This window comes from Lissotriton helveticus, chromosome 7 (assembly GCF_964261635.1).
Source record: "Lissotriton helveticus chromosome 7, aLisHel1.1, whole genome shotgun sequence".
NCBI classification, from domain to species: Eukaryota; Metazoa; Chordata; class Amphibia; order Caudata; family Salamandridae; genus Lissotriton; species Lissotriton helveticus.
In genome coordinates this window covers 897,131,843-897,159,404 of record NC_136068.1, presented here as the reverse complement: position 1 = coordinate 897,159,404, position 27,562 = coordinate 897,131,843, and the positions used below count along the sequence as shown (strand labels likewise).

The following is a 27,562-nucleotide window of genomic DNA, read 5'->3' as shown; positions in this document are numbered from 1 at the left end:
CCATAGATTAATACATAAGAAGATAGTGGAGGTTAAAGCCATAACCCTGTTCCAGCATAGTGCCACCATCTATCTGCTATTTTACTTACCAGGGTTTCTATCCTATTCGTATCTTATGCTGGATAGGTCTCCTCCTTATATTCAATGTAGGAAGGTGGATACCAGACTATGGTTTCCCCAGATTTTTTGCCTTGTGTTTAGCTGGTTTTCGACTTAGTCGGCCTGGGATCCTGCTAATCAGGGTCCCAGGCTATCTGCTCTCTCTGTAAAATGGACTCCATGTACCTTGGGTACATCTCCAGTTGGGAATTGGGTCACTTTGTGAGCCCCTGTACAGTGTACTATAGGATTGCTCAGACGTGAGTCCCATGCTCTCCACAACACTGGAGTCAAGCTATCCTGGCTGAAGACGGCTGATAGCCAGAAACCGGTCCTAGGATGCTTGATTCCGGTCCAGGAAAGACATGGCTTGGCAGTTCGGGCTGGACTGTTCCCATGAGGCACAGGGTCAAGGCTGATTTGCATATGGCCATGTCTGAACTGGGGTGGCGTGGAGTGCAAGAAAACGATGGATTTAGGTCCAGATCTCTGTACTGGGGTGAATGTATGACATTGTTCTGCATTCTGTCCATCAACTGTTGATTTTGCATTTGTCACCCCGAGTGGGATGGGTATGCTCAGATGTGAGTCCCATGCTCTCCACACCACTGGAGTCAAGCTATCCTGTCTGAAGACGGCTGATAGCCAGAAACCGGTCCTAGGATGCTTGATTCCGGTCCAAGAAAGACATGGCTTGGCAGTTCGGGCTGGACTGTTCCCATGAGGCGCAGGGTCAAGGCTGATTTGCATATGGCCATGTCTGAACTGGGGTGGTGTGGAGTGCAAGAAAACAATGGATTTAGGCCCAGATCTCTGTACTGGGGTGAATGTATGACATTGTTCTGCATTCTGTCCATCAACTGTTGTTTTTGCATTTGTCAGCCCGAGTGGGATGGGTATGCTCAGACGTGAGTCCCAAGCTCTCGACACCACTGGAGTCAAGCTATCCTGGCTGAAGACGGCTGATAGCCAGAAACCGGTATTAGGATGCTTGATTCCGGTCCAGGAAAGACATGGCTTGGCAGTTCGGGCTGGACTGTTCCATGAGTCACAGGATCAAGGCTGATTTGCATATGGCCATGTCTGAACTGGGGTGGTGTGGAGTGCAAGAAAACAATGGATTTAGGCCCAGATCTCTGTACTGGGGTGAATGTATGACATTGTTCTGCATTCTGTACATCAACTGTTGTTTTTACTATAGGTACCCAGGGCATAGGTGCATTCAAGGCCTACCAGGGGCTGCAGCATATATTATGCCACCCCTGGTTGGCCCCCTAAATTGACACAACTGGCTGATCACTCAGCTGGGGCAAGGTCGTGTAATCACCCCTTGCTTAGGTATAGTATCCCAATACCTACCTCATATATAGACACATAGTAACCTATAAGTCACTCCTATGGTAGGCCTTAACAATGCTGGAAACAGAGTGCTTGGTTATGTGTGAGATGGTGCTCTAGCATGAGCTGAGCCTGTCTGCAGCTTTCGGAACCATGTCCTTATAGCTGTTCTATGATATTGCCATACCATATACTCTTAAGTACATTATAATCCTCGCGGTTAAATGCTAACTTTGGTTTGGCTTTATCTAAACATGTTGTGTAAGGTGTCATACGCTTTGGAATACTACCCCCTCGCCAATTCTGGCAACGGGGGTAGCATTCCACCCTTCTAGAGGGAGAAGACATGTTGAAACTTCTGTACCCGGTTAAAGTTAACCAGAGCCCCAGCATCACAAAGTGGATGCTGCTGCCACAGACACAAGTCTGACCTCCTGCTGCTGGGAGTCCTTCCCGTCAGGGAGGCTTGGACAATAGGTTTCCTGCCTGGAGAGGTGCGAGCACCACCCCAGACAGGACTTTGTGTATTGGGACAGGAAGGGCTGAATAGATTGCCTGGGCACTCCAGCCCTAGCTCTGGTGCGAAACTGGACAAAGGAAAGGGGGTGTAACCACCCCCCTTCCTGGTCCCACCCATAGGAGGGACCTAGTAAGTAAACCAGCCCCCTTTAGTTGTATAAAGATAGGAGCTGACCCAGGAGACTTTAGATTTATCCTGATATCGACTTGAAACGAAACTCTGGACCCTTCGACATTCACCTGAGCTGAAGACTGAAGAATTTCCCTTGTGGCCAAGGAGTAACCACCCTGGGCAACCAGGCACCATCCAGCAACTCAACGGCTTGCTTTGTCCCCGTACCCGCCGGAACCCGAGCATAGAGCCCGACAAGACCTCGACTCCCGGACCCTACTGACCCCACTGCACGACTCCAGCACAGCTGAGCCGCGTGGAAGGCGTCGGAACCCGTGGAACCAGGCATCTTGGAAAGCCTGCAACTTGCTAACAGCGCAGCTCCTGAGGCATCCTCAAAACTGTGCAATGGGGACTGAGACACCCCGACACCGAGCTCCACCTGCACCGAAGACCAGCCCACCACACTCCACGAGATCTGCGTGGGGCCCTTCTGCTTGTGTTCTGCTCGACACGTTCTCCCGGTTGCTGGCCAGTTGGCTATTAGCCCTGTGACGACGATCCTTTGAAAATCCATCGCTGGTCTAGTTGCTCCAGACTGGCCCTTGCTTCCCTGAAAAGGTGAAGTACCTCAGACCCTCCTGGTCTGCACCAGAAGCTCTTTGTGTATCCTGCGTAGGTTGCCTTTGCTTAGGCTTATTGGCTCCGATCTTGAAGTCGACCCCTCCATCTGCGAGAACCTTCGTGGGACAGCTCCTCTCCAGCACCTGGTCGCCCTCGACGCCTCCTGGTCCACGTGGCAGCAAAGACCAGCTTCACGACAGCACCTGATTGCTCCTCGACGACGTCTGGTTCCTTCCTGGTTCCACCCGGTCACTGGCTAGTGACCTACACTCTGTCCCCTCTGCTTTCAGGTCTTATTCAACTCCGATCCACCCTTGGATCCACCCGGACATCTTCCTCCTGGACGCCTGCAGCATCTTCTCCCAAGGCTCCATAGGAAACAATGAGAAAACCCGACACACTTTGACACCTATGCACCCGCAGCCCATGGGTGAGGTAACGAGAGTACTTCGGTGCTCCTGTAGAGATTGACTATCCTAGTGTCTAGTTTTGTTAGTTGTATATTCCTAGTTAGACCGGAAGTGTCCTAAATCTTCATTTACTTACCTTCTAAGTTCCCATTGACTTTCTATTGACTCTCGCGTGAGTGTACTGACACTGCACGCGCCGCCTGTGGGCCTCCTACTCCTAACCTAAGGTTCAGATAGTGTAGCCCCAGCGATTCTCTAGGCCCTAGGCCTCTCCTTTTCCCGAGTCGTGGTTCTTATACCACTTACTTAATATATGGTTTTACGCGCCCCTAGTGCCTAACTGTAAATTGTGCTATTTAAAGTGTTTCTAAGAGTAACTTATGTGCTTTTGCCTCTGATCTCATAAAGAGTTCAGAGGAGTGTGTTAGTGAATAAATACATATATATTTTATATATATCCTGTGTGGTGTCCTTTCATTTGATATTCAAGGGGTTACATATGGTAAAACAGCTGGCTTTACACGCCCTCAAGAGTCTTTTAGCCTAAGACTGTTCTGTCCACGCTACCACTAGGATAGCTGGTCGATAAGGTTGACTTTACAACCATCACCATAAGGGTTGTTTGGACTGGTGCAAGGTGCTCACTAGAATAGTGAACATCATATACCAGGCCAACTTCTCACATTCAAGACGTTTTTTTTCGTGTTAAATATCTTTGTCTCCCCCACCAGTACAAAGGACTAGGATGCAATCCTATTTGGAAGAAGTGATGGGGAAATCTATACCTAGATTTATTGTTTATATGTGTAGAAACATTACATCTTTAAAGAATATAATGTTAACTAGATTTTAATCACTTGCGATATAAAGGAATTTATAGTATTTGCCATCAGTGATTTCTCAGCATGTTCACAACCAGTTTTTTGGAAGCAGGGGGATGTCCCTCCAAAGAATTTAACCTGCATTAAAAGCCGTAGTAAAGAGTGTAGTCATTCTCACTTCCTTATAGTGCCTGCCCTAATTGTAGTACTAGAGGACTGGAGGGGGGATATACTGCATGTAATGTCGAGCTTCCCACTTGCCTATGTAAAACGTCTCATATGGGCCCTCTGTTAGTGTTATGTTATCTGGTATTTATAAAGTGCGCGGCTACTCCCAGGAGTGCCCCGGCACTAGGTAAAAGACCACATAATGGCAGACAGAACATTCCCCCACAACAGAAATCAAAGCTGGAAGAGCCATGTTTTAAGATTCCTCTTGAAAGTAAGGAGATCCGGTATCTGTCTAAGAGAGAGGGGTAGGCCATTCCACAGCCGAGAGGCCACTACTTGAAAGGATCTTCCCCCTATACGGGAGAGCAGGCCCTTCGGAGTTGAGTTCAAAAGCTGAGCAGGGGACCTCAAGGGTACGCTGCGGTATATAAGGTGGAAATCTTTCCCTAAGATAGGGGGCTCAAATCTTATGAAATGCTTTAAAAACCAGAGACTAATGCTTTAAAATGGATTCTTTTCCACACCGGAAATAGGGAGAGAAAACAAATGACAGTATGTTGTGGCTTTCTCAAATACCTGGTGTTAAGGCACTGTGTAATGTGTCTCTAGTATGGGGATATACTTTCTGGTGCCCGGGAAGGAAGTAGGCCTTCATCATATTTTAGACTTCCTCCAGAAAGAGAAATTCAGAATGCTCACCCTAGCCCAAGCCTTGTCTGCCCTCAACCCTGGAGACTGGATGGTGAATTTGGACCTGCAGGATGCCTATTTCCAAATACCCGTCCTACCAGTCCATCAGTGTTACCTGCCATTCATGGTGGGACTCTGCATTTTCAGTTCACTGTGCTTTTGCCAACACTCCTCTGGTGTTCACAAAAAGGATGCCACTGGTGGCTGCACACCTTCTGAGGTCAGAGGTATCACTCTTTCCCTACCTTGATGACTGGCTGTTGGAGTTGGCTCTCCTGAGGCAGTCATCACCCAACTATAGCAAATCTCCTGTCAATTCAATTCAAAACTTTATTCGGAAACATGTAAATCATGTCCATAAAAGTACATACATACAATACATATTAAAAGAAAAATACACTTGACGATCGCAATCCGCTAAAATACAGTATGATACATATAACAAATCAGGTAACACACTTAAAAAGATTTCCAATAGATAAAATGTTTTAAGAAATTATTATATTTGTTTTTAAAAAATCATGCTTTTCCTATAGCTAATGGCCCTAAGTAAATAACTAGCCGTGTAAAAACAGATGTCAGGATGATGCAAGTTAAAAAGTAATTTCATTGCCGCTTTAACAGTTCTTGCTCCAAATTTAATAAATAAAGGTTTTAAAAAGAATTTACGACATTCACTATACAGGTTACATATAAGTAGAAAGTGCTCTGTGCTTTGTTCTGAAATGTTGTCGCACCGACATGGACCTGTAGGGCGCATCTTAATCTCAGGAAATGCAACCAATAGGTGGACCGTACCCATCCTCATCCTGGTAAGAACAAACCGATGTTGCCCTTTAGTTACCTGGAGGAGGTAAGGGTGTAGGCCCACCAATTCGTTCAAATGGTTATAACGTATACAGGTGGAAAGTTTAAGATCATCCGTGGCTCGTCTTTCTGCACAATGATTTAAGAAAATTGATTTCAGACTCTCTTTAGAGAGATCCGAAGCAGAACAGTGATCTAATGTAACGTTAAACCCAAACACACTAGAGAAGGATTCAATTGTGTATTTAATCCATGGGATTTTGAGAAAATAGTCTAGACGTAAACAATCCTCAATGATGGCCCTATTAAATGAGGTTTCGTCTTTCATCCAGACTGAACGCCACAACATCAGAGGTCTCAATAATAATAAATCATTTAGATGATGTAGTCCTAATTCTTTATGGACCAAGCTATTAGCAGTGGAGGTCGGGAGACACAGTAATTTTTTCAGAAATGTATTCTCTTCTACCTGTAGAGATTCTACCCTGGATACCCCCCATACCCCTGCTCCGTAGAGGGCAGCCGATAGACACCTAGCTTCAAAGATCTTAAGCATTACTTTAGGCCTTCTACTACCTAATTTACTTGCAAAAGCAAATATTCCATTGGCACTCCTGATCATTTTGTCGCGCACCACCTTATGCTCGACATCCCAGCGACCATTTTTGGAAAAGTTAACCCCCAGGTAGCAAAAATTGTCCACACACTGCACCACTTGGCCATCAATGAGATACCTATAGGGCTTTTTAGTTTTAACTTTACTAGCTCCACACTCCATTACATATGTCTTGCTTTTGTTAATGACCAGCTTTCTTTTTTCAATAAAGGCCACAAATTTATCCATCAAAAGCTGAAGACCCCTGGGAGTCCTAGAGAGCAACACAGCGTCGTCCGCATAGAGTAACACGGGGATGGTACTTGTGTTTACTCTAGGGGCGTCCGCTGGTGCCTTCTTTAGGATCGAGTCTATTTCATTAATAAACAGAGTGAAAAGCAAGGGTGCCAAAACACACCCTTGTCTAATACCTCTCCTGACCCTGAATTTGTCTGTGCATTCACCCGAAGGCCCGTACCGGACACTCGAGCTAAGCCTCTCGTATAAACGGGCCAGAAAATATATAATTTCCCTAGGTGCTCCCATTTCTAGCAAGGTAGTCCATAGTATGGCGTGATCCACCAGGTCAAAAGCGCTGCTCAAATCAGCGAAACAGAGGTAGAGTGAACCATTTTTTGCTCGGGTATATTTCCCTATCAGGAGTTCCAGGTTTAAGCATTGTTCAATGCAACCTCTTCCTTTCCTGAACCCGTATTGGCAGTCTGTCATTATCTGATTAGACTCTGCCCACTCTTCTAATCGGACGAGGAGTACACGGCTCATAATCTTGACGGACGAATCCAACAATGAAATTGGCCGGTAGTTTTTAGCGTTTCCTCGGTCCCCTTTCTTGTGAATCGGAACTATAATAGATTCAGACCAGGTACACGGAATAGTATAGCGAACGGCAACGTTAAAAACTTTGACTAGTACTGGCCCCCAAGTCTCAGGTGCGAATTTGTACACATCAACTGGGACACCATCGGGTCCCTGGGCCTTACCGCCCTTACTCGCCCTGATACTACTTAGGACCTCCTGTAAGGTGATATCTAGGTTAAGTACTGGCCAGGAGCAACTTATCGGCAACGTTACCGTATTAGGATTAAAAATGCCAGAAAAATGCTGTACCCATGATTCCTTACCCACGTTTGAGGTTAACACGGGAAGTTTATCATCTTTTAAAAAGGGGCTGTTTACAACTGCCCAAAAAAGAGTACAATTATTTGATACAGCCGCTAGATCAAGTCGCTCCCAAGCTTCCTCACGTAGTTCAACTTTCCTTTGCTTAAGAGCTAAATTATAGTCAGATCTAAGCTTAGCTACAACTGTTTTGTCTCTAGGTTTGATGGATAATGCCTTTTTTAGTGTCTTCAGTGCCACAGTACATGCATTATTAAACCATCCCCTTGCTTTATTATTAAAATTTCCAGCAGACCTAGTAAACTTATCACTAATAAAAACATTGATTTTTGTAAAATAAAAAATACAGGCCTCCATATTTGGTTTCTCATCAATAATTGAAGTAATGTCATTTAAGCAGCATGAGATAATGCAATTAGAAGTTACTTCAGCTTTATCCCCTGCCCACCTTATTCTGAATCCATTCGGCCTATATACCTCAATGTTTAAGATAGGGGTACTATCTGGAATTATACAAACTTCCCAAAACCTAGTTTCAATAACAAGACAGTTATGATCACTGACCATATGGTCTAAAACCTTGACATCAGAACTAAAATGAGCTAATTCGGAAGACATGCAAATAAAATCAATTACGGTGTTCGCCCCTCTCCCCACAAAGGTTGGCAAACTATCACCCTTCTCGTCCTGCTCAATCTCTAGGATCTCCAAATCGTAGGCGAGTAGGAAGGAGTTCAGAGTTTCTCCATATGTATTGTGTTGGAAATGTGTAGCTGGCTCTCCAACACGGTTCAAGGTGCCACACAACTTTTGATTAGAGAGAGGGCAAACAGAAATGTTAAAATCTCCAACATATATGAACTCAAAAACTGTATTAGAAGCTTTCATCAGTTGTTTGATTGCGACGTCTAATTCTAAAATAACCGTGTGTCTGCTGGCATCAAAAACATTATTATACATATTAATCAACAGAATGTTTTTGTCTGCCTCATCAGCTAACCACAGCAGTTGGGAATTATTGCCCACAGTGATATGCTCCTTCACCCTAATTCGCATTTTCACAGAAATCAGAATTAGCAAACCACCTTTGGCCCTCCCTGAGGTAGTTGCCACTGCTGGTAACTCATATGCTACAAAACCATCAAGGCCCTTAAAATTTAGACACCAGGTCTCTTGTAAACATAAGATATCAAATGTTCTAATTAGTTCTAACCACCCTAGTACTTCTAATTTAAAAACTAGTCCAGCTATATTCCAACTAGCAATAAGGCAAGTTGTTGATGCCCCCTCTAAGGTATTGCAAGATGTACCCACGGACTTAGGCAGTATACTACCAGTAGTATTTGGGGACTGATGTAAATCTACTCCTGCAACCACTTCGACAAACTCGTGTCTGACCTCTTGTCAATCGCAGTTATTAAGACCAGACAGGGCATCATATCTATTGTGCAATAGCATGGTTGGTACTAGGGGGGATGCCCAGCGGTTATGCATATTCAAGTTGTTTGGTAGGGTTACATTTTGTTGTTCCCCAAGAAAATTTTTTAACGTTAGGGGAACCACCGTACCTTTTCTACGCTGGGGTGGAAGAATATGTGTTAGGACATTAGGAAGTACATCGGGGTGTGCAAATGTTACCGCCACACAGTCCCCTTTAAATCTTTTGGGGCGATTCCCTATCCAGGGAACACGTTTAACTGCTTTGATATCATGCGCCAGTTGCTGTAACCCACCAGGCGCTAACCTCATATTACCTGGGAGCCAGTGAAGGGCCTTACTACTCAGAGAGCTGGATGACTCCGTAATACCGTCATCCAACAGGGGTACGTTAGCTAATACCAGTACAACGGGTGAGGCTTCCTCAATAAACTGCAGTGGGTCTGTACCGTGAACTTGTACTTGTGGTAAATTTACTATCAACGGACGCCCTTCTGCTATTGTTATATTGTGATTAACTTCCGGGGCCAGCATATGGACTGAATTGGTCAACACACCAGATGTCCCTTCTCCGGCTTGATTAGCCCCTTCGGTAATATTTCTTGTTAATAATAAAGTGTTAAGACTACCTATTTCCTCAGTCAACTTTGTTTGCACGCCTCCAAGTCTTTTTACTTCCGCCTGCAGTTTATCTATTTTAGAGATCAGAGGTTTTACAATTTCAATGAGTTTACCCTCTACAACCTCAAGCAGTTTAGCAAACATTTCGTCATCTCCTCTGTTTCTTATAGTCCCTTCCCCTACTGTCTTTTGGGGAGCTCTCGAGGAACCTGGGGATAATGTTCTTTTTCTTTTCACTCTTGGCCTTTGACCGCCCTGCTTCCGCTGATTCTTCACACAGGCGCGCACAGGCCGGGGTGTGTGCTCAATCAGTGGTAGATCATCCTCCACAGGACCAGTTACTGTTTCTGGGTCTGAATCAATAACATTATCAGAGTCTACATCCAGAATAACAGGGGATGCTAGCATGATCAATGGCTGGCTGTCAGGCTCATTCATAGGTGATGCATTTGGTGAGACCCTGGTTTCCACCAACACGAAGGGGCTATCCTCAGCTGACAGCGGTAAAGTAGGGCTTAACCTGCGCAAATCTGGTGACTGGCTTAGCCCAAGTGATTCCCTCCTTTGTTCATTTATTTTCTTTACTGTTTGCACAACATAATTATCCATGGTATTTGTGGGCAGAGCAGCAGGTTTCTTTTTAGTCGTCATCTATATATCACACGGTTGACAAACAACACAGCAACAGAGTCTTACTTGTAGACGCGTCTCTGATGAACCAGGGGGTCAGGCCCTGCCCCTGCCTCCTCCTGCCGATGAGGGCCGTAGAGGGCCCGCCCTTGTCCCGGGCTTCTCCCGCGCGCGACTCGCGTGTGCGAGAGGCGTTCCCTGCTGATAAGGCGCCTCCTGGCGCGTGGGCGTCGTCACACCCGCCGCGTCCACCCCCGGGGCAGCTGGGTGATGTAGTTCCCCAGCTGCTGCTGCACCGGGTGGATAGCGGTGGATGGCGGTATGGGCGCTGACCCTCTGGCCGTTTCCCTCACGGCGCGGTTTGTAGAGATTAGGAGCCGGTGAGCTGGAGCAAGACAAAGCGAGATGGCCGTTTCCCTCACGGCAGGCAATGCGGCGTCTAAAGTGTCCCAAGAGCGCTTCGGCGCTCCCTGCTGATAAGGCGCCTCCTGGCGCGTGGGCGTCGTCACACCCGCCGCGTCCACCCCCGGGGCAGCTGGGTGATGTAGTTCCCCAGCTGCTGCTGCACCGGGTGGATAGCGGTGGATGGCGGTATGGGCGCTGACCCTCTGGCCGTTTCCCTCACGGCGCGGTTTGTAGAGATTAGGAGCCGGTGAGCTGGAGCAAGACAAAGCGAGATGGCCGTTTCCCTCACGGCAGGCAATGCGGCGTCTAAAGTGTCCAAATCTCCTGTCATCTTTGGGGTTCACCGTCGATGTGCTGGGGCCATGCCTGATGTCTTCTCAGATGCTTCTCTTTATTAGGACCATCTGGACGCGATTCAGTGCTTTGTGCCTTCCCCCTGGAAAGAGTCCAGGACATTCAGGCCATGAGCCCAGTCTTTCAGTTCCTGTCCTGTATTTAGTGAGATCAACTCTGTGGCTGGTGGGCTTCTACATCCTTCTAGTTAAACACACCAGATGGCATATGCAGGCTCAGCACGTTTGATCTCAAGTCTCAGTGGGCTCAACATCAATGGGACCTCTCCAGCCACTTTCAGATTTCAGAGGAGACTGCTCAAGATCAGCAGTGGTTGTCACGGGACCGCAATTGGGTCGGTGGCAGACCCCTCTCCGTTCCCCACCCAGAGTTGACAGTGGTAGTGGTGACCAATACATTTCTTCTGAGTTGGGTTGGCCATTTGTGAGAGGTGGAGATCACAGGTATCTGGTCTCTGGCAGAGCCAGGACTCCATCTTGTGAGTTGCAGCCTACCTGTGCCCCAGATTGCAGCGAGCAGAGTCTAGGAAGTGGTAAGGAGGGAGACTAGTGCTGTGTCTTCCCCAAAACAAAAGTAATAAAAAATTTGCAGTCCAAACTCTGTAGTTGTTCCCTCTCATTCCTGGTGACGATTCAGTGTTCCCTCCAAATTTCTCCTTTGCTCTGAGCTAAGACCTGTATGTTAAAACAGTAGACCCCCAGCCACCAGTTTTGTTCACAAGCCAGGCCACTTTCCTCCCCCCCACCCAGCAACAGGGATATTCTACATCAGAGGGTGCTTCTGTGAGCTGTTTAAACTGTGTTTACTAGGGACTGTGCACTTCGGTTTTTTGGCCGGGAGAGGGAGTAAAGTTGTATTCAAACAGTATTGTTAGATTTCAAGTTAGTGAGGCCTTTACCTGCAGAAGTCCAAAGTGTGGATTGAGCCTGTCTGTCTCCTAGGAGATTCTGAACATGAAAAGCAGCTTCCAACTCCCTGGCCAGCAAACCTTGTCTGAGGTCGCTGGGACATTATATGGTCTGCTAGTGGTTGGTACATGTATACACTGATTGGTGGTTGTATCTGATATTTCTATTGGATATGGGTTATGCCCTCATTGGTTGGGTATTTGAGTGTTCTGATTGGTTTATGGGTCTGTGATTCAATCAATGTAGGGTTGGAGCTAGGGCTAGGGTTAGGATTTCTATTGGAAGTAGGGACTAGGGTTTCCTGTGTTATTGGTTGTTGGGCGTAGGGTTGGACTAGGGCCAGGGTTAGACCTTTAATTGGAAGTAGCGATTAGGGCTTCTGGTGTGATTGGTTGCTGGACTAGTTGTGGCACTAATAGTAGGGTTAGGATTTCTATTGGAAGTAGGGAATAGGGCTTTTTTGTGCCATTGGTTGCTTGGACTTGGGTTGGGACTACTGGTAGGGCTAGGGCTTCTATTGGACGTAGAGTTCAGAGTTTTTGAACTGATTGGGTGCTTGGACTAGGGTTAAGATTGGCTGTAAGGCCCTGGTCTCCTATTGGTTCTAGATTGTTAGGGCTAGTGTTGTGATTGGATAGTGTGAGGGCTAGGGTTCCCATTGGCTGACGGGGTCACCTGATTATTAGGGCTATAAAAGGCCAGGGTTAGGTCGTCTCAGCCCGGGCGTTGAGGCTAAGGGCGGAGAGGACAAGGGCATTTGCCTGTTTGAGCCTGTTAAGGGCGGAGAGGACAAGGGCAGTTGCTTGTTTGAGCCTGTTCGAGACTGACCAGGACCAGGGCCAGAAATGCTCCCCAATATATACATACCGCCTTCATGCATCTATATACTTTTAATGTACTTATGTATCTATATATTTATCACTTTCTTCTAATTTAGCATTTCCAATGCTCTTCCCTATTTCTCAGCCTATACTTCGCTCAATATATTCTCTAGCCCAACCTTCTGACTTATCTCAAACTTCTTTCTACTACTCTTTCCAATAGACTACCCTATCTCTCATCCTATACATCTATCAATATATCCTCTACACCCACTCTCTCATTTATCCCAAACCCCATACCACTACTATGATCCCCAAAATAACCCTTTCTAGACTCTCTTCTACTCTACACCTCCTTGCATCATCTGACACCTCTTTTACTATACCGATCCCCCAAAACAAACCTTTCTAAACTCTTCCCTCTTTTCTACCCCTCCCTAACCCTTCTCAATCCAAATAACTAACGTATCCACCACTAAAATTACTTTCATGTTTCACCATACTAATTAAACACTAATCCTGATGGGTTCCGGAGTGGCGTGCTACTCGCCAGAAAAGTGCTTCAACATCCATCAAGGGTAACAAGTGCTATATGAATGCAAACCTTTCTTCCCCTTTTATCCCTCTGCTATCCTTCTCACTCCAAATAACTGACTAATATTCACCACTGAAATTACTTTCATATTTCACCATATTAATTCACCAGTAATCCTTTATGGGCTTCCTAAATAGCGTGCTTCAACACCCCATCAGGGGTAACAAGCGCTATATAAATACAAACCTTTTTTCCTCCTCTATCCTTCTGCTATCATTCCAATTCCAAATAACTGACTAACCTATCCACCACTTAAAATGTACTTGCATGTTTCACTATACTAATTCAACACTAATCCTCTATGGTTTCCGGAGTAGCGTGCTACTCGCCGAAAAAGTGCTTCTACGCGTCAGGGGGAGTAGGCGCAATATAAATGCAATACAATACAATATCAACCTTCTGAAGGTGGGGGACATCCTTTTGGCATAAAATGCTTTCCTTCCATTAATCAAGGGAAGGCAGGTTCAGGTGCTCACGAACAACATCATCGCCATGTGGTACTGCAACAGAAAGTACGGGGTGGGGAAATGGACCCTGTTAAAAGAGGGCTTGCGCCCCAGGAAATGGCAGGACCACCAAGGATTTCCCTGGTGGTAAACCACCTGCCATTCTCTTTGAATTTGCCAGGGTAGACTAACTCTGATACAAATGCCTAGCGAATCATGAGTTACAATTGCATCTGGACGTGGTGCTAGGTCTCTTCCACGAATGGAGAGAATCTTAGCTAGATCTGTTCATCACTGCTGAGAACATGCAGTGCCAGCACTTCTGCACGTTGGGGATTCCAAGGCATCTCTCGCTCAGAGACGAGTTACACCTAGAGTGGAACTCTGGAATCTTGTTTGTTTTTTCCGGCAATAACACTCCTGCACTCAGTTCTCAAGGAGATCAGGACAGGTCGGCCCAAGTCATCCTAGTGGCTTTGGATTGCACACAGAGATCATGGCATCTAGAACTCCTGGGGTTAAGCATCTGTCGTCTGATTAGTCTGTCCCTCCGAGAGAATCTACTGTCACAACTGCAGGTTCATGTTCTGCAGCCAGATCTTCGCAATCTCTACCTTCATGCTTGGAGATTGAGCAGCGACAACTGAAAAAATTTACATTTTCTTCAGAGGTAGTTGATATCATTTTGCCATCTAGGTGTCCCTCGACTAAGACTGTATACCTGTGTCATTGGGACACATTTTTGGCTCGGTGTGGCACTCGCCAGATAACCCCCCCCCTTTCCAGGCGATGTTGCTTGATGTTTTATTTGTTTTAGACCTATCCCAGCGAGGCTTTGCCCTAGGCACAGTTAATGGGTACCTTACTGCTTTTTTAGTCATTGCCGGATCAGCCTTCATTGTTTAAGTCTTAAGTTGTTAAGCTTTTTATAAGGGTTACAATATTTTTTCCCTCCCTCTCCCATTGTCATGCCACAGTGCAACCTTAAATGTTTCTAATGTGCACTCTATTGGAGCCGCTTCAAAGCTGCCCTTTATGGCTTGTTGGTCTCACAACAGTGTTCTTCATTGTCATTACATCGGCACAGCTGGTGAGTGAGACTCAAGATCGTTGAACCCGTCATACGCCATCTTCTTACCACACAAATTGGTTTTGAAAAAGTAAGTATCCGTCTTACCAAAAGTGGTGATGCTGTTCCACGTCGGACAAACCATCACCCTGTTTGCATTCTATGTTCTGCCTCACCCCTTTAAGGAGATGGAGAGACTCAATTGCTTGGACCCCAAAAGAGCTTGTACACTGATCGTAGCAAAGAACACAGGATAGATGATTAGCTGTCTGTGGGTTGTCTGGAGCGAGAAAAGACGAGGTGGTGCAAAAGATAGCCAATCTCCAGCTAGATCATCATCTGCATTAAGATCTTTTATGCATTGGCCAAACAGCAGCCTCTCGAAAGTCTACATGTTCATTTTCAAAGCTTCTACCACTGCATTAGCATGCGTAGCCCCTGTCCTAGACATTTGCCAGGTGGCTACGTGGGTGTTTCTACATACGTTCACGAAGCACTATTGTCTGGACCATCACTTCCGCCAAGAGGGGCACCTTGCCCACTTGTTCCTGCAGTACATTTTGGTTTGAGTCCATTCACAGACCTTCTGTCAAATGAATACTGCTTTAGTAACTGCTCATAAGGTGAGGAAACTGCAGCTTGAAGTCTCCATCAGAAGAACAAATTAATTACCTTCAGTAAAGCTCTTTCTGGTAGATACTCCATCTAGCTGCAGATTTCTCACTGATCCTCCCCATTCTGTAAGTGGACTCTGTCCTTTAATAAGATCCCATATGAGGAATCTGCACACTGGGTCACAGCAATATACTTTTGTGCTCTGCTTCTGTGGGCATGGACAGTCTCTAAACTCAACTGACATCAGTATGCTGGATTGGTGCCTGTGTAGGCTTCACACGTTATTTCCGGAGGGGAATGGCGTCCGTGCAGAGCTTCAAGGCACCAGCATGTAGGCAATGGAATATGCATTTCATTATGACTTTGATCTTAATGAATGGGCTATTTGTGGCCTTAAGTGGCTTTAAACCCAGATCTGTTTTCTACATCCAACTGGAAGACTTGCGGATCTCAAATTTTGAACAATTGATATGAGTTTACAGATGCATGGATTTACCTCTTTTCACCAAGAGTCTTTGGAGGAAAACGCCTTGCTTTAAATTAGTAAAGGCTACTCCATTATTGGTTTAACAATGGACAAAGATGGTAATGTGGTTTTGGTTTAAGAACAGCATTTGGATGGGGCATAAAGGTAGTTAAAATTATTATACGAGTTTTACCTGCTACCGATTTTCTCTCCTATGGTCAGAGGTTTTTGATGAAACTTATAGGGAGGTCTATTGTGAGTAGCTTCAGGGCCCTAACCTTTTGAGATAGACACATAATACCTCATGTTACATTATTGCAGCCTTATGTAAAAGATACGGGTGATGTTAAAAGATTCAAAAGACATCTAATTTACAAGGGTTTTAACAAGTGACCCTTAAGTTCTACTCTCTATATACGCAGCTTCAACACAGTCATGTACTTTTGTAAGAAATATGGTTCTCCTTTCTAGTTCACTCTGAAATGTCCATTCAGTTTGCCGGCAGCAGGACCATAACCTGCTCCATCCTGGGAGCTCCTTCCCAGAGAATTCAGACCAACGAAGCATTCCTGCACTGCATGTATACAGGCAAGGATAGTCCCAGCCAACCAGACCCCCTTCACTGAGGCAGTCATGGAATATAAAGTGAGTTTCTTCCAATTATGCAGGTTAGTCCGGCAATGGGCTTGTCACACACACCACCTCCTAGTTGAAGCAGCCAAACAAACGAAAACCCTGATAACTGACAGGGAGTGCAGGGAGAAAGGGAGTTGAGACAGCAACATGCGAATGCCTGGTGGGCTCCCCTAGACTGGGTGGGAAGCAGGGCCAAGGTGCATAGGGACAATGTCAGCAACAGCCAAAGCGCCCCCGAGATCACTTAGCTTAGCCCCTTTTGCCATTGTGGCACTTCCTCGCGCAAAGAGGTGGCACAGATGTGGTTGCCTGTCACTATGCGATGCATTCAACACACCTTAAGCCCGCTTCTTGCTGCCAAATGAGGTACCCAGGCGCATAACGCCCCTAGGAAACTCTGTGCGCAGAGCAAATAGTGAATCTTCCAGAGGAAGTGCCCCGGCCAACCACCTGGGAAGGGACTCTGAGCCTGGTAAGTGTATGCAGCCACAAGGACCCCACACACAATAGCCCACTGGTAAGAGGCAGGAGCAGGCCCAGAGAGACACCTTGGCAGTGGTCCAACACAAATTGAAAAATACCGCCCTTGAGGGGTCTAAATTGGCTGCTAGTATGCAAATAGCACCAGTCTTGAATAAGGCTTCACTGTAAAACCCCAGAGCATTTCAACCCGGTTATAACGGCTGAAGTCGGGGAGTTTGATATCACCCAGATGTCAGAGAATGTTATTATTGCCATCACATGGGTCACATGGCCGACCAATGCCACTTAAAAGCTTATCAGAAGCAGAGATCGATAAATCTGGGTCAGTCTCCGCAGAAGCCCCATCCTCAAAACCAAGCCCAAGGTTACCCAAATGCACTGTACATTCAGCCACAGGGAGATCAGACATCCATTGCATCACCGCATCAGGGAACATGTGGTTGGTCAAACACATGGCAACAGCTACAGCAAGGGACCCCAGCCCAACAACTGGCTCAGCTGGGAGGGATAACTATCTGGAGAGGGAATGCCTTCACACTATCGCGAAACTCACCTACGCAGTAGATTCAAACCCCAAATGCATAACATACACTTCATGCACACTTTAACACACATTTAAAAAATAATGACTTGTAAAACAACATGAAGAATTCCAAATCTTTACTTGTGTTTTGGAAACTCGAGGCTGCTGTACATTGTGTCGATCAGGAATCTGCACTAGAGTCTGCGATTTGGGTGAAGCAGAAGCCTAGGCCCCACTCTGCTTTTGATCCCCAGGGCAGGGTTGGTCAACCACGCCCTTGGGGGGGACAGCAGTCCGAGGGGACAGGGCTATTCCCCATCCAGTGCATAAAAGCAAGCACTCTGGTCCCCTTACCCAAGTCCAGTTGTGACAGGTTCCTATGACTTGGTCAAAATGATCCCATTCCCGGTCATCCAGCCTGGGACCAAAATTCCTTCATGCATTTTGGTCCCAATCACAGCCAACCGCCTCCAGGCCAATGGAGGCCTTTTAGTTCCAAAACGAGGCAATGTTTCCTGTTTCAGGAGCCAGGTTTCCCGCACACGTTGGTTGATGAAAACCCCAGACTCAGTAGGGAGATCATCGGAACAATCTATCATCCCAGTCTATTACCAGCATCAGGCAAAATACGACAAGTTTTGGCCTCACACTTGACTCTCCATTGAGCAACATTCTGTCTCTTCCTTTCCCTCAAGGTTCCCCCAACACCCAAAGCCTACTCGTCGGGTCATGTCCCTCCTAAACATCGAAGGTAGCCTGTCACTCGTCGGAAGTCTGGCCGGGGACAGCAGGCACAAAGATCTTGGGTAGGACATAGTCAAAGGGAAAGGAGATGCCGGGAAGAGGAGAGTCTGCAAAAATCCATCGCAGCTCTATGCGAAGTACTTAGAAACAGGCTCACCGCCGTATCCGACCTAGCAATTCAGCTGACAACACACAAGGCCTTACACACGCTGTCTACGGGAGCAAATACGCCCAGTCTCGGACACCGCCACATCAGAGACACATGGGTGCCACTGGACAGCTCTCCGACCTCCTTTGGTAAACGGCAATGGAAATAACTATATCCCATGAGAACCTAAGGAAACGTCCAAGATGCCTGCAAAAAGAAGCCCAAAACTAGCCCAAAAAGAACCCTCTAGTTAAAGGGTGTAGTCAAGACACTTTTTGGCGCAGTTAGGAAGGGTGCATGTGACCCCAGAGCATGCTGTGATCGCCCACCTAATTATGGCATGCCCCTTCTTTACACATCACCCTGCGCACGTGAATGTCAAAAGGCACGCCCCGCAAACCTTCAGGAAGGCAGGATATTAGACGTTAAGCATAACAAAAATGCTTAAAATACTTTTTTAATAACTTTTCAACATGCTGCACAGCAGGCACGCTGCTCTACAACATAGCTGCTTAAAGACATTGGCAAAGCAAATAGCTCTAGCTAACCACTTATAAGGTCCGAAAGCTGAGACCTATTGGCTATGCCAATGCTTGTTAAATGTCACGTAAGCTAGGAGCCGACTTAGGGTTTGCTTGAGTTTGGTGGGAGATTTAAAATTGCTCCCGCCAGATGGGAGCCGACGCATTTCCCTGCCCGGGCTTGTACATGCTTTTAAAAGCTCACCCGGTCCTTTACTTTCATTCAAAGGGGGGGGGGGGCGCGTGCAGGCGCCCCTTCCTTTCAATTAAAGTAACAGACCTGGGGGATGGAATCCCCAGGGCCATTTTGAAGACTTGTGGAGGGGGGCCATGTTGCCCCTCCCCTTTTATTTACATTTTTGCCCGTAGGCTCTGGGAGGGGGGCAGCACCCCTGCTCCATTTATTGTATTACTCCCTTTATTATAATACTCAGGCCTGGGGAATGGGGTCCCAGGTGCCTGTAGAAGCATGAGGAGGTGGGCTGTGTGCCCCCTCCTCTATTTATGAATACGGCCACAGGGGATGGGAGTCCCCTGGTCCACCATTGCCTTGGGGAGGAGAGCCTTGCGCCCCCTTCTTCTTCATTAATATACGCAGACCTATGGGATTGAGTTTCCAGGGCCCAAAATGGGCTGGGAAAGGGGGCTATACTCCACCCCCATCCCATATATATTTTTGAAAATGACACCACCATTTTCTTATTTGCTTTTGTTGCGGGTTGGTGGCTAAAACAGCCAGTTTTATTTTGGCCCGGCTGCTGGGCCCCTCTGGGTCCTCCCTCACAGGGCCTATGGAGGCAGGGTATCCCTACCCAGTCCTCTTATTATTATTATATTTTTTTTACTTCTAGACAGGCGACTAAATCTCAGAGTCCTGTAATGCCTATCGGCAAACTTTTTCTCATGTTGCTGCTAGCCAGCCAGAGCTCTCTCTGAAATGTGGCTCCCATGGAAGGGAGCAAATTGCCCCAAGGGAAAATATGCTCCCTGAGCCAATCAATATGCTCAGTTTTTTAAAATTGTGTTCGAGGGGCGCTTTCGAGAGCCCCTCGACCCAACGGTTCAGATATACAAATATTTTTTTAACCTTGATTACTGATAACCACTGGATGGATTTCCACCCAATCTAAAAAAGTTTGCTTTCTGGACCAAGATTTAGCTTCTTGCCAAATTTAGTGTAATTCCGTTCAGCCGTTTTTGCGGTTCCGTTAAGCCGTTTTCGCGGTTGCACTGTCTAAAAAAGTCTACGGAAAATGCATGGGGATTTTTTGTTTTGGAACTCGCCTTTTTTCTCAGCCCTGCTTGATGGATCACCTGAAACTTTACATGAAGAAGCTGGGGTGGATGAACTTTTTTTGTAATGTTTTGTGAAGATTCGTCAAATAGTGCCAAAGTTTTTAGCAAACCAAAATGCGCCCTGTCTGTGGCAAAGCAGACCAAACTATAACTGGATGTAACACAAACATACCCTTTGTTCTGGAGTGTGGGCATACAGCGGATGAGAAAAATGATATTTGCATTTATCTGCCACTATCATTCTTTCAACCGAGCGGTCCCTTGCTACCATTCGGCAGGGAAATTAACTGTTATATCCCACGTCCCTGAACTACTTATTGATGACCCTTGTAAGGGTGGGGGGTGCGGAATTCCTGCCCATTAACATTTTTATGCACAGGGTCCACGGAGATGAATAACCAGGGAATTACCTGCCGTCCCACATCCCCCAAAAGAACCACCAGCACCACAATAATTGCTCACTTTGGCCTAGACTTTCACCTGGAGTTTCAGGAAGTTTTCAGCATCCGAAATCGGTGTGAATATAAACATCCCATAATTCTGATTGGGCTGTTAACTCATGCTACCTGTCCTTTCACAGTAAAGTTGCTGCTATACGTTAGGGCCTTTATCGATGGCTTGGTCTCTGTGTTTTTTGTTATATGCATATACCATATTTTCCTGTACATGCATAACATTTGTGTTTGGCATTGAGTAAGACCTTCCGTATTTGTACTTTCGTATGCAAGGTTGTGCAGCTAGCTTCATGAGACATTTGTGATATTTAGAACGTGAAAAGAAGCAACGATTGTTACATTGGGGGGCGCAGAAACTATTCCCTGCAGCTGCGTGTGGCCGGGCTTGGCTCCGCTGAGCGCTGTTGGCCGGGCTTGGCTCCGCCATTCCTGTTTTCCTTGCGGTGGGTGCTCCCGGCCGGGCTTGGCTCCGCCGGGGGTCTTGACGAACTACAACCCCCAGCAGCCCCATCGCGGCTAGGACGCCGCCGCCCTCACAACCAGGAAGCGCCGGAAGGCGCATAAAGGAGAACACGCCTCCTCGTCCCGCGGGACGCGCGCGGGCGTACGCCGGGCTAAGCCCGGGCAAAGGGCGGGCCCTCTGTGGCCCTCAGAGGCCTGAGGAGACTGGACTGGGCCTGGACCCTTATATTGCCCTTTCCGGACCTTTAACGTGCCTGGAGCGTGTAAGACATTTGATTATTTTAATCTTGTTATATGTTGATTGTCATATTAGTGAGTGTGTAGATTGAAGGGTACTTGTTTGGAAGTTTTGAACTTCATCTGTGCTCATTATGTCGAAATCTAAAAATGATAAGGTGTTGGTGGGTCCTGCTACTCTGGATAATTTCCTGGTTGGGAAAGTAAGCCAGATTAATAATGACAGACGTGCATCGCTGGGGAAAGGCAATGTGGTAGGGGAAACATTATTAGAAAACTCCCCTATTAGTTTGACACAAGGTTGTGCAATTAACACGAGTGATGTCATTTCTACTGACCCTCCGGCGCCCATTCCAGTGAATGTGGAGGTACATTCTGACCCACAGGTGCTTTCAAGCTCTGACACTGGTGTGTTGAATGAGACCTATCCAGAAACCAGGGCCATGAGAACCTGTAGAACACTGTCTCAAAGGGTGAATGGGAAACAAGATAAGTCCAAAAAAAAGGTTGGTAAGGTAAATACCAGTCCTGCAATACCAACCCCTTTTGTATTCACGGGCACTAATAATGATGGTAATGATGGTAATGGAAATGGTGTAAATATAACTCCTGATTTCCTAGCTTCGCTTATAAAAAACTTAGAAGCTTCCTTAACAACAAAAATGGAGGAGCTTATTAAACCATTAACTAATAAGATAGATAACCTAGCCAAGGAAGTGACAAGGCTGGGCGGTCTGTTATTATTACAGAAAAATGTCACATCTAATAGAAATGTACACTCTGGGGGGAAAGACATTGCTGATGTCAACGATACACGTAGTAAGGCGAGGGGGAATGTTGCTGTTGCGGTGGTCTCAGGGTCTGAAACCTCAATTCGACCGGATATCCCTGTGGCAGCTGCTCCGCCGCAACAGCAACCATCTACAAGGCAACAAAGCAGTAGAGTTCCCAAACCCCCAAGGCACAATCGCTATCTTAATTTACCACCAGATTGTGCCCCGTTTGTGGCAGTACTGACCAATGTGCCCCCTTGCGGCACCCATTCCGCATCTCCTTTTGACGAATCCCAAACCTCTCTGAAAAATAAAACAGTGTCATGGCTCAACAAAAACTGTGGGTTCCCTGTCTCATATTCGGACCAAATTATGACAGTAAGACGTGTAAACTGGGTAGGCCCGTCTAAAAAGACTGGGTCAGGGGACTGTATAGTCGTAAATTTCAAACACCCCCAGCACGTGGCAACTATTCTTTTGAGAGCTTCTGCATTGGTATATAACACGAATAGTATCTGTGTACGCCCCCTGGGTTACTTCTATGCACACTTGTGTAAACCTCCATCACAACAGAGTTTAACCAGGCGGGGGCTTGAACCTTACACTCCTGTGCAAGAGTCTCAATTTTTTTATAATGTCACTAATCCTTGCGGGTCAGGGGGGTCCATTGGAATTTATAACAGAAGTCCCAGTGCCGGTTACCATCAATATGGGTCGAACTTAAACATACAGAACAGAGATGAAGTGTTATCCGGTCTTGAGCAGTGTGATTGACTGGGGGCACCTGCGGCCCAGGAGACCAGGGCTTCAGGTAAATCTATGAATTCTGTTAACCCGGTGGGTAAAGTGTCAGGATATCTTGCTGTTTCTTGGAATATTGCTGGTCTTGCGGCCAAAATGTCTGATGTAAATTGGGTTACCTACATCAAGCAATTTTCTATTATCTGTTTGCAAGAGACCTGGGAGCTGGGCTGTAACCTCTTTCTAGAAGGTTATAAGGCCTTCTTTGTCCCAGCCTTGCCATCATTGCGGGGAAGGCCCAAGGGGGGTCTTGTAATCTTTGTCTCCATATTAATACCATGTGAAGTACAGAGAATTGAAGCACAATACCCAGGGATTATGGGCCTAATCCTATCTGGAGGTAAAGTCCTTATGGGCCTGGTGAATTTTTATAATGCTGCTTCTGTTGGTGAAGGTAGGAATCATATTCATGTACTTAATTCTTTTGTCTCTAATTTTATGAAAAACGTGGACCATAACCTCATGATTATGGGGGATTTTAATTTGCATCCTTGCATAGATCCATTGCACAAGTGCTTATCAGAAATGACCTGTGCTCGTGCGGATTGTCTGCATATGGAGCACACTAATGAGGGGGAAATGTGCAACGACCTATTGAATGACCTCGATCTCTCTCTGGCTATGTCATTAAAGGACCCTTTATATCGTTTTGATACCCCTACCTTTAAGGGGCACGGAAGGGGTACCTTTATAGACCATATTCTTGTCTCAAGGACGATGCAACCTTTTTTAGATTCTTTTTACATCCTTCCTAGTGAATTCAGTGACCATAACCCTGTAACAATCTGTCTGAACTGTCCTTGGGTAAACAAAGGCTATAAAAGTACTGATCAAGGCAGACTGGGCACAACAGATGGGAGGAGGCGGTTAAAATGGTCAATGGTCTCTGCGGATATACTCTATAAGAACATCTCTGAAGGGTGTGCAGAGGACATTAATGTTTGTATTAATGGGGGGGGTGAACCTAAACTGGTCCTAGAGGCTTATCAAAATATTTCGGAGAAGGTGTCAGCGCTTTTATCGGTCCCTAATAAAACGCAGGCTAAAGTAGGACCTAGATGGTTTAGCCATGACTGCACTGTAGCTGCTCGCAAACTGAGGCTTGCTCTGTCAGCTTCCCCTAGGAATCGGGAGGTTGTAAAACTCTGCAGAAAGGAATATAAGGCCATCACTTATCGCCCGTAGGGAGCTACTGAAGAAAGAGGCCTGGGAGGAACTGCTTGACCCCTCTACTTTGAATAGCAGCACCAAATTCTGGGCGCTGGTAAAAAAACCTTTTTTGACCGAGGACCCTGGAGATGGAATTGTCTGCTGTATAGCCAAAGAGGAATGGGAAGGTCATTTTAAAAGTTTGTACTATTCTGAAATTCCTGGATCCATGGCTGTTGCCCCCTATGATAGGGACAGCTCTATTATTTTTTACAAAAGTGAGGTCTAGGTCTTGGCAGCTATAATGGGCCTCACTGTTAATAAAGCACCAGGTCCTGATGGAATACCCCCGGATCTTTACAAATCTGATCCAGTTTTTTGTGCTCCCATTTTGGTTGCTGTATTTAATGCTGCGGCCATAGTGGGTTGTCCGGAAACATGGGGACTATCAACTATAGTCCCAGTTTTTAAGAAGGGAGATAGGGGAAGTGCGCTTTATCGACCTATATCCCTAATTGATTCAATGGTTAAGATTATGGGGAGAGTTATACTTCAACGCTTAACAACCTGGTCGAATGAAAACAACATCATGTCGATTTCCCAATATGGCTTTTGTGAGGGGCGCTCTACCATAACTCAGTGTCTCAACCTGTTTCTTATTCTGAACAAATATACTGTCGTACAGAAGGGAATAATTCACCTTGCCTTCATGGATCTGTCCTCAGCCTTTGACTGTGTCAACAGAGGGAGGCTGTGGCAGACCATGAAGGATAAGGGAATAGATGGGGGGGATTGTGGAGTTCCTAGCGGATCTGCACAACGACACAAGAGCCAACGTGAGGTACTCATCTACTGGGGAAACTACGGGTTGTTTTCCTATCAATAAAGGTGTACGTCAGGGGTGCATCATGGCCCCTTTTCTTTTTAATTTTTATATAAATGACCTAGAGGCTGAACTACAAGAGGTAAAATCTGATTGTCCTAGAGCTGGTGCGAGGGGTATTCCTTTGCTTTTATATGCCGACGATGCGGTTTTAATTTCAAGAACAGAATTAGGTCTTCAGGCACTTCTGAATGCTTTTAATAAATTTATGTCTGATAGGGACCTTATGGTCAACAATTCTAAATCCTTTGTAATGCATGTTGGCCGTCAATCTAAAAGAAAGTTCAATTTTAAATTGAATGATGTTCTGATACCCATCACCCAGACGTTTTCTTACTTGGGTGTTTTATTTGATACGAAGCTTTGTTGGGCCCCACATTTGGCCAAGAAGAAGGGGGAAATGTCTAGGGTAAATGCCTCCATCTTCAATTTTGCCTCTAAATTGGGGGAAAAGCCAAATGTGGCTATGATGAAATTATACAACGCTAAATCCATAGCCACAGCAGTATACGGAAGTGAGATATGGGGCTACACAAACAGCGAACAACTACAAATAGTTGAAAATAAATTTTTAAAGCGCCTGTTGTGTGTGTCCCTGGTAGCACACCGAATTTAGCTGTTCATGAAGAACTTGGTTGTCTGCATTTATCCGACATTGTTGGATTGAAACCACTGTTGTGTTGGGTAAAACTATGGCTAAATGATGAAATTCCTTTAACCCACCTGATAGTGGAAGATCTTGTATCACTCGATCATGCAATGTGTGTACCCTGGCTTAAATATTTGAAGTCCCAATTTTTGAAGCTTGGCCGCCTGAACTTGTTTGACAACCCGAGGGATATAGTTAAGGGTGATGTTGTAGCAATTAAGAGAGCTTTTTTTTTCTGAACTGTAATGCCCTAAGAGATGAAGTTGAGCTCTCGAAACCTAATGTTAGAAAGTATATCATGTTGAGAACTTGTGATTCTATGGAATTGTATCTAACATGCTCCTTCACCCCCCCCATGAGAAATTTTTGCTGACTCGGTTCAGGTTTAATATCTTTCATCATCTTTTAATTAGACCTAAGTCGGACATTTTTAAAAAACCAGCAGCTCCCTGTGGCTGCGACGGGAAGTCTCCACAGGATATGCTGCATTTTATATTTTTATGCACATTTTATGAATATCCCCGCAGGCGGTATCTGGTTACTCTTTTAAAGAAATTAAATTTTAATCAAATCAGACCCGCCCTTATGTACTTACAGCTCCTGCACTCTGATAGTGTCCTCCAGGTGTTAGAATTTTTAAAACTAACTATGAGACTAAGAAAATGTTTGGATGAGTAACTGTTCATTAACTGTAGCTCAAAGCACTATTGCACTTTTTTCTGTATATGGACTCTACTTTGCACTTTTCTTGTACTGATTTTGTCTATGCACTCTTTTTAAGAAATATTTGTGTTATATGTACCTAAATTGACTTTGTGATTACTGTGATGTTTTTATCATGAATTGTTTAATGTGTGTACTTTTATGGATTGCAATATATCCGAAATAAAGTCAATTTGATTGATACATTGACTATAACAAATCCTGCCTGTATCTGATGTCTGCTTGCTCATTTCCCCAGGATCCTTCAGTGAAGGGAATATTTCACTGGTCCAACAACGAGCAGATGACCAAGTATGAAATTGCCTGTGCCATGGCTGATGCTTTCAAATTACCCCACAACCACTTGAGACCAGTAAGTGAACTGAAAAGGAAGTCAGATGATATAACTCTGAATCATTTGCTCCTGAGGGAAAGTGTCCGTGTTTGTAATGCAGACTTCATATGGCCATCAAGGCAGGGGTGTCAGGAAAAAGTAGCCTTATATAACATGCATTGTGCCTTTTTGGCTGAAGACATTTCAAAGCTACAAAGCTCACACACAACTGCACACTTAGGAGAGTAAATAAGTGCAGCAAATGAAATTAATACAAATGTTACTTCTAATGCAGAAAGAAAATGGAAGTAGTGCTCACTTGGATACTTCCTGGATCTATAAACTTCTAGGCAGAAGCACAGTGGAGTGAGAAAAAAGTTATTTCATTCTTCATTACAGGAATAGGTTTTCTTTGTAGTGTGCCTCAGCTACATCAACAGCATTTCAAAGTTATTTTAGGCTTCGCTTTTGTTTGCCTGCCCTGTAGCCTTACCTGTGTAGCTTTTCCCAGCTGTTCCCTTTTTGGGGGCAACATCGACGTGTCCTGCTTGGCCATTGCTGGTCATATGATCACATATGTAGATGCTTATCTCGCTTTTAGCAACAGACAATCCTGTTTTCCCATGACCCTATTACTAGCTGTAAATTGACACCTAAGGAGGGCATGTGTTTCAGGACTTTGGGTCTACTTGTCCGGTGGACATGACAACTTGTTGTCCTTGACCCAAACAATATGTCTTGGGTGTGGAGAGAAAATAATTCCACGCCCTCTGACTTTACAGTGTTGGTCTTACTTTGTCATGTATCTTATATTGATAATTCACCAGCACGGTTTTAAACAAAAGCTTAACTTACTAGTATGGCTTGGTTCACAGGACCATAGAACACGAATGAAGGGCAATTAATTTTTGAGTTTATCTGGAATGATCTTTTAGTCCATGGCATCATTCAGAATATGATTGGTTTGGCTCAATGGTCACATGTTTACCTAGCAGCCTGTTTATTCTTGGTTTGTTTTAGGCTATACATGCAGTTGGCAAGAGCTTCAAAGCTCTTGGTCGAAGTCAACAGAT

General features: G+C 45.6%; 1 protein-coding gene across 2 annotated transcripts in view; it reads left to right on the top strand.

The window, feature by feature from the left end:
• Positions 1-27,562, top strand: part of MAT2B (methionine adenosyltransferase 2 non-catalytic beta subunit) — a 428,529-nt gene that overhangs the window by 319,825 nt on the left and 81,142 nt on the right. For both annotated transcript variants that reach the window (XM_078653399.1, XM_078653398.1), the window contains exon 6: positions 26,415-26,528. In XM_078653399.1, the coding sequence (XP_078509525.1) occupies positions 26,415-26,528 (114 nt within the window). The remainder of the gene's footprint in view (positions 1-26,414; positions 26,529-27,562) is intronic.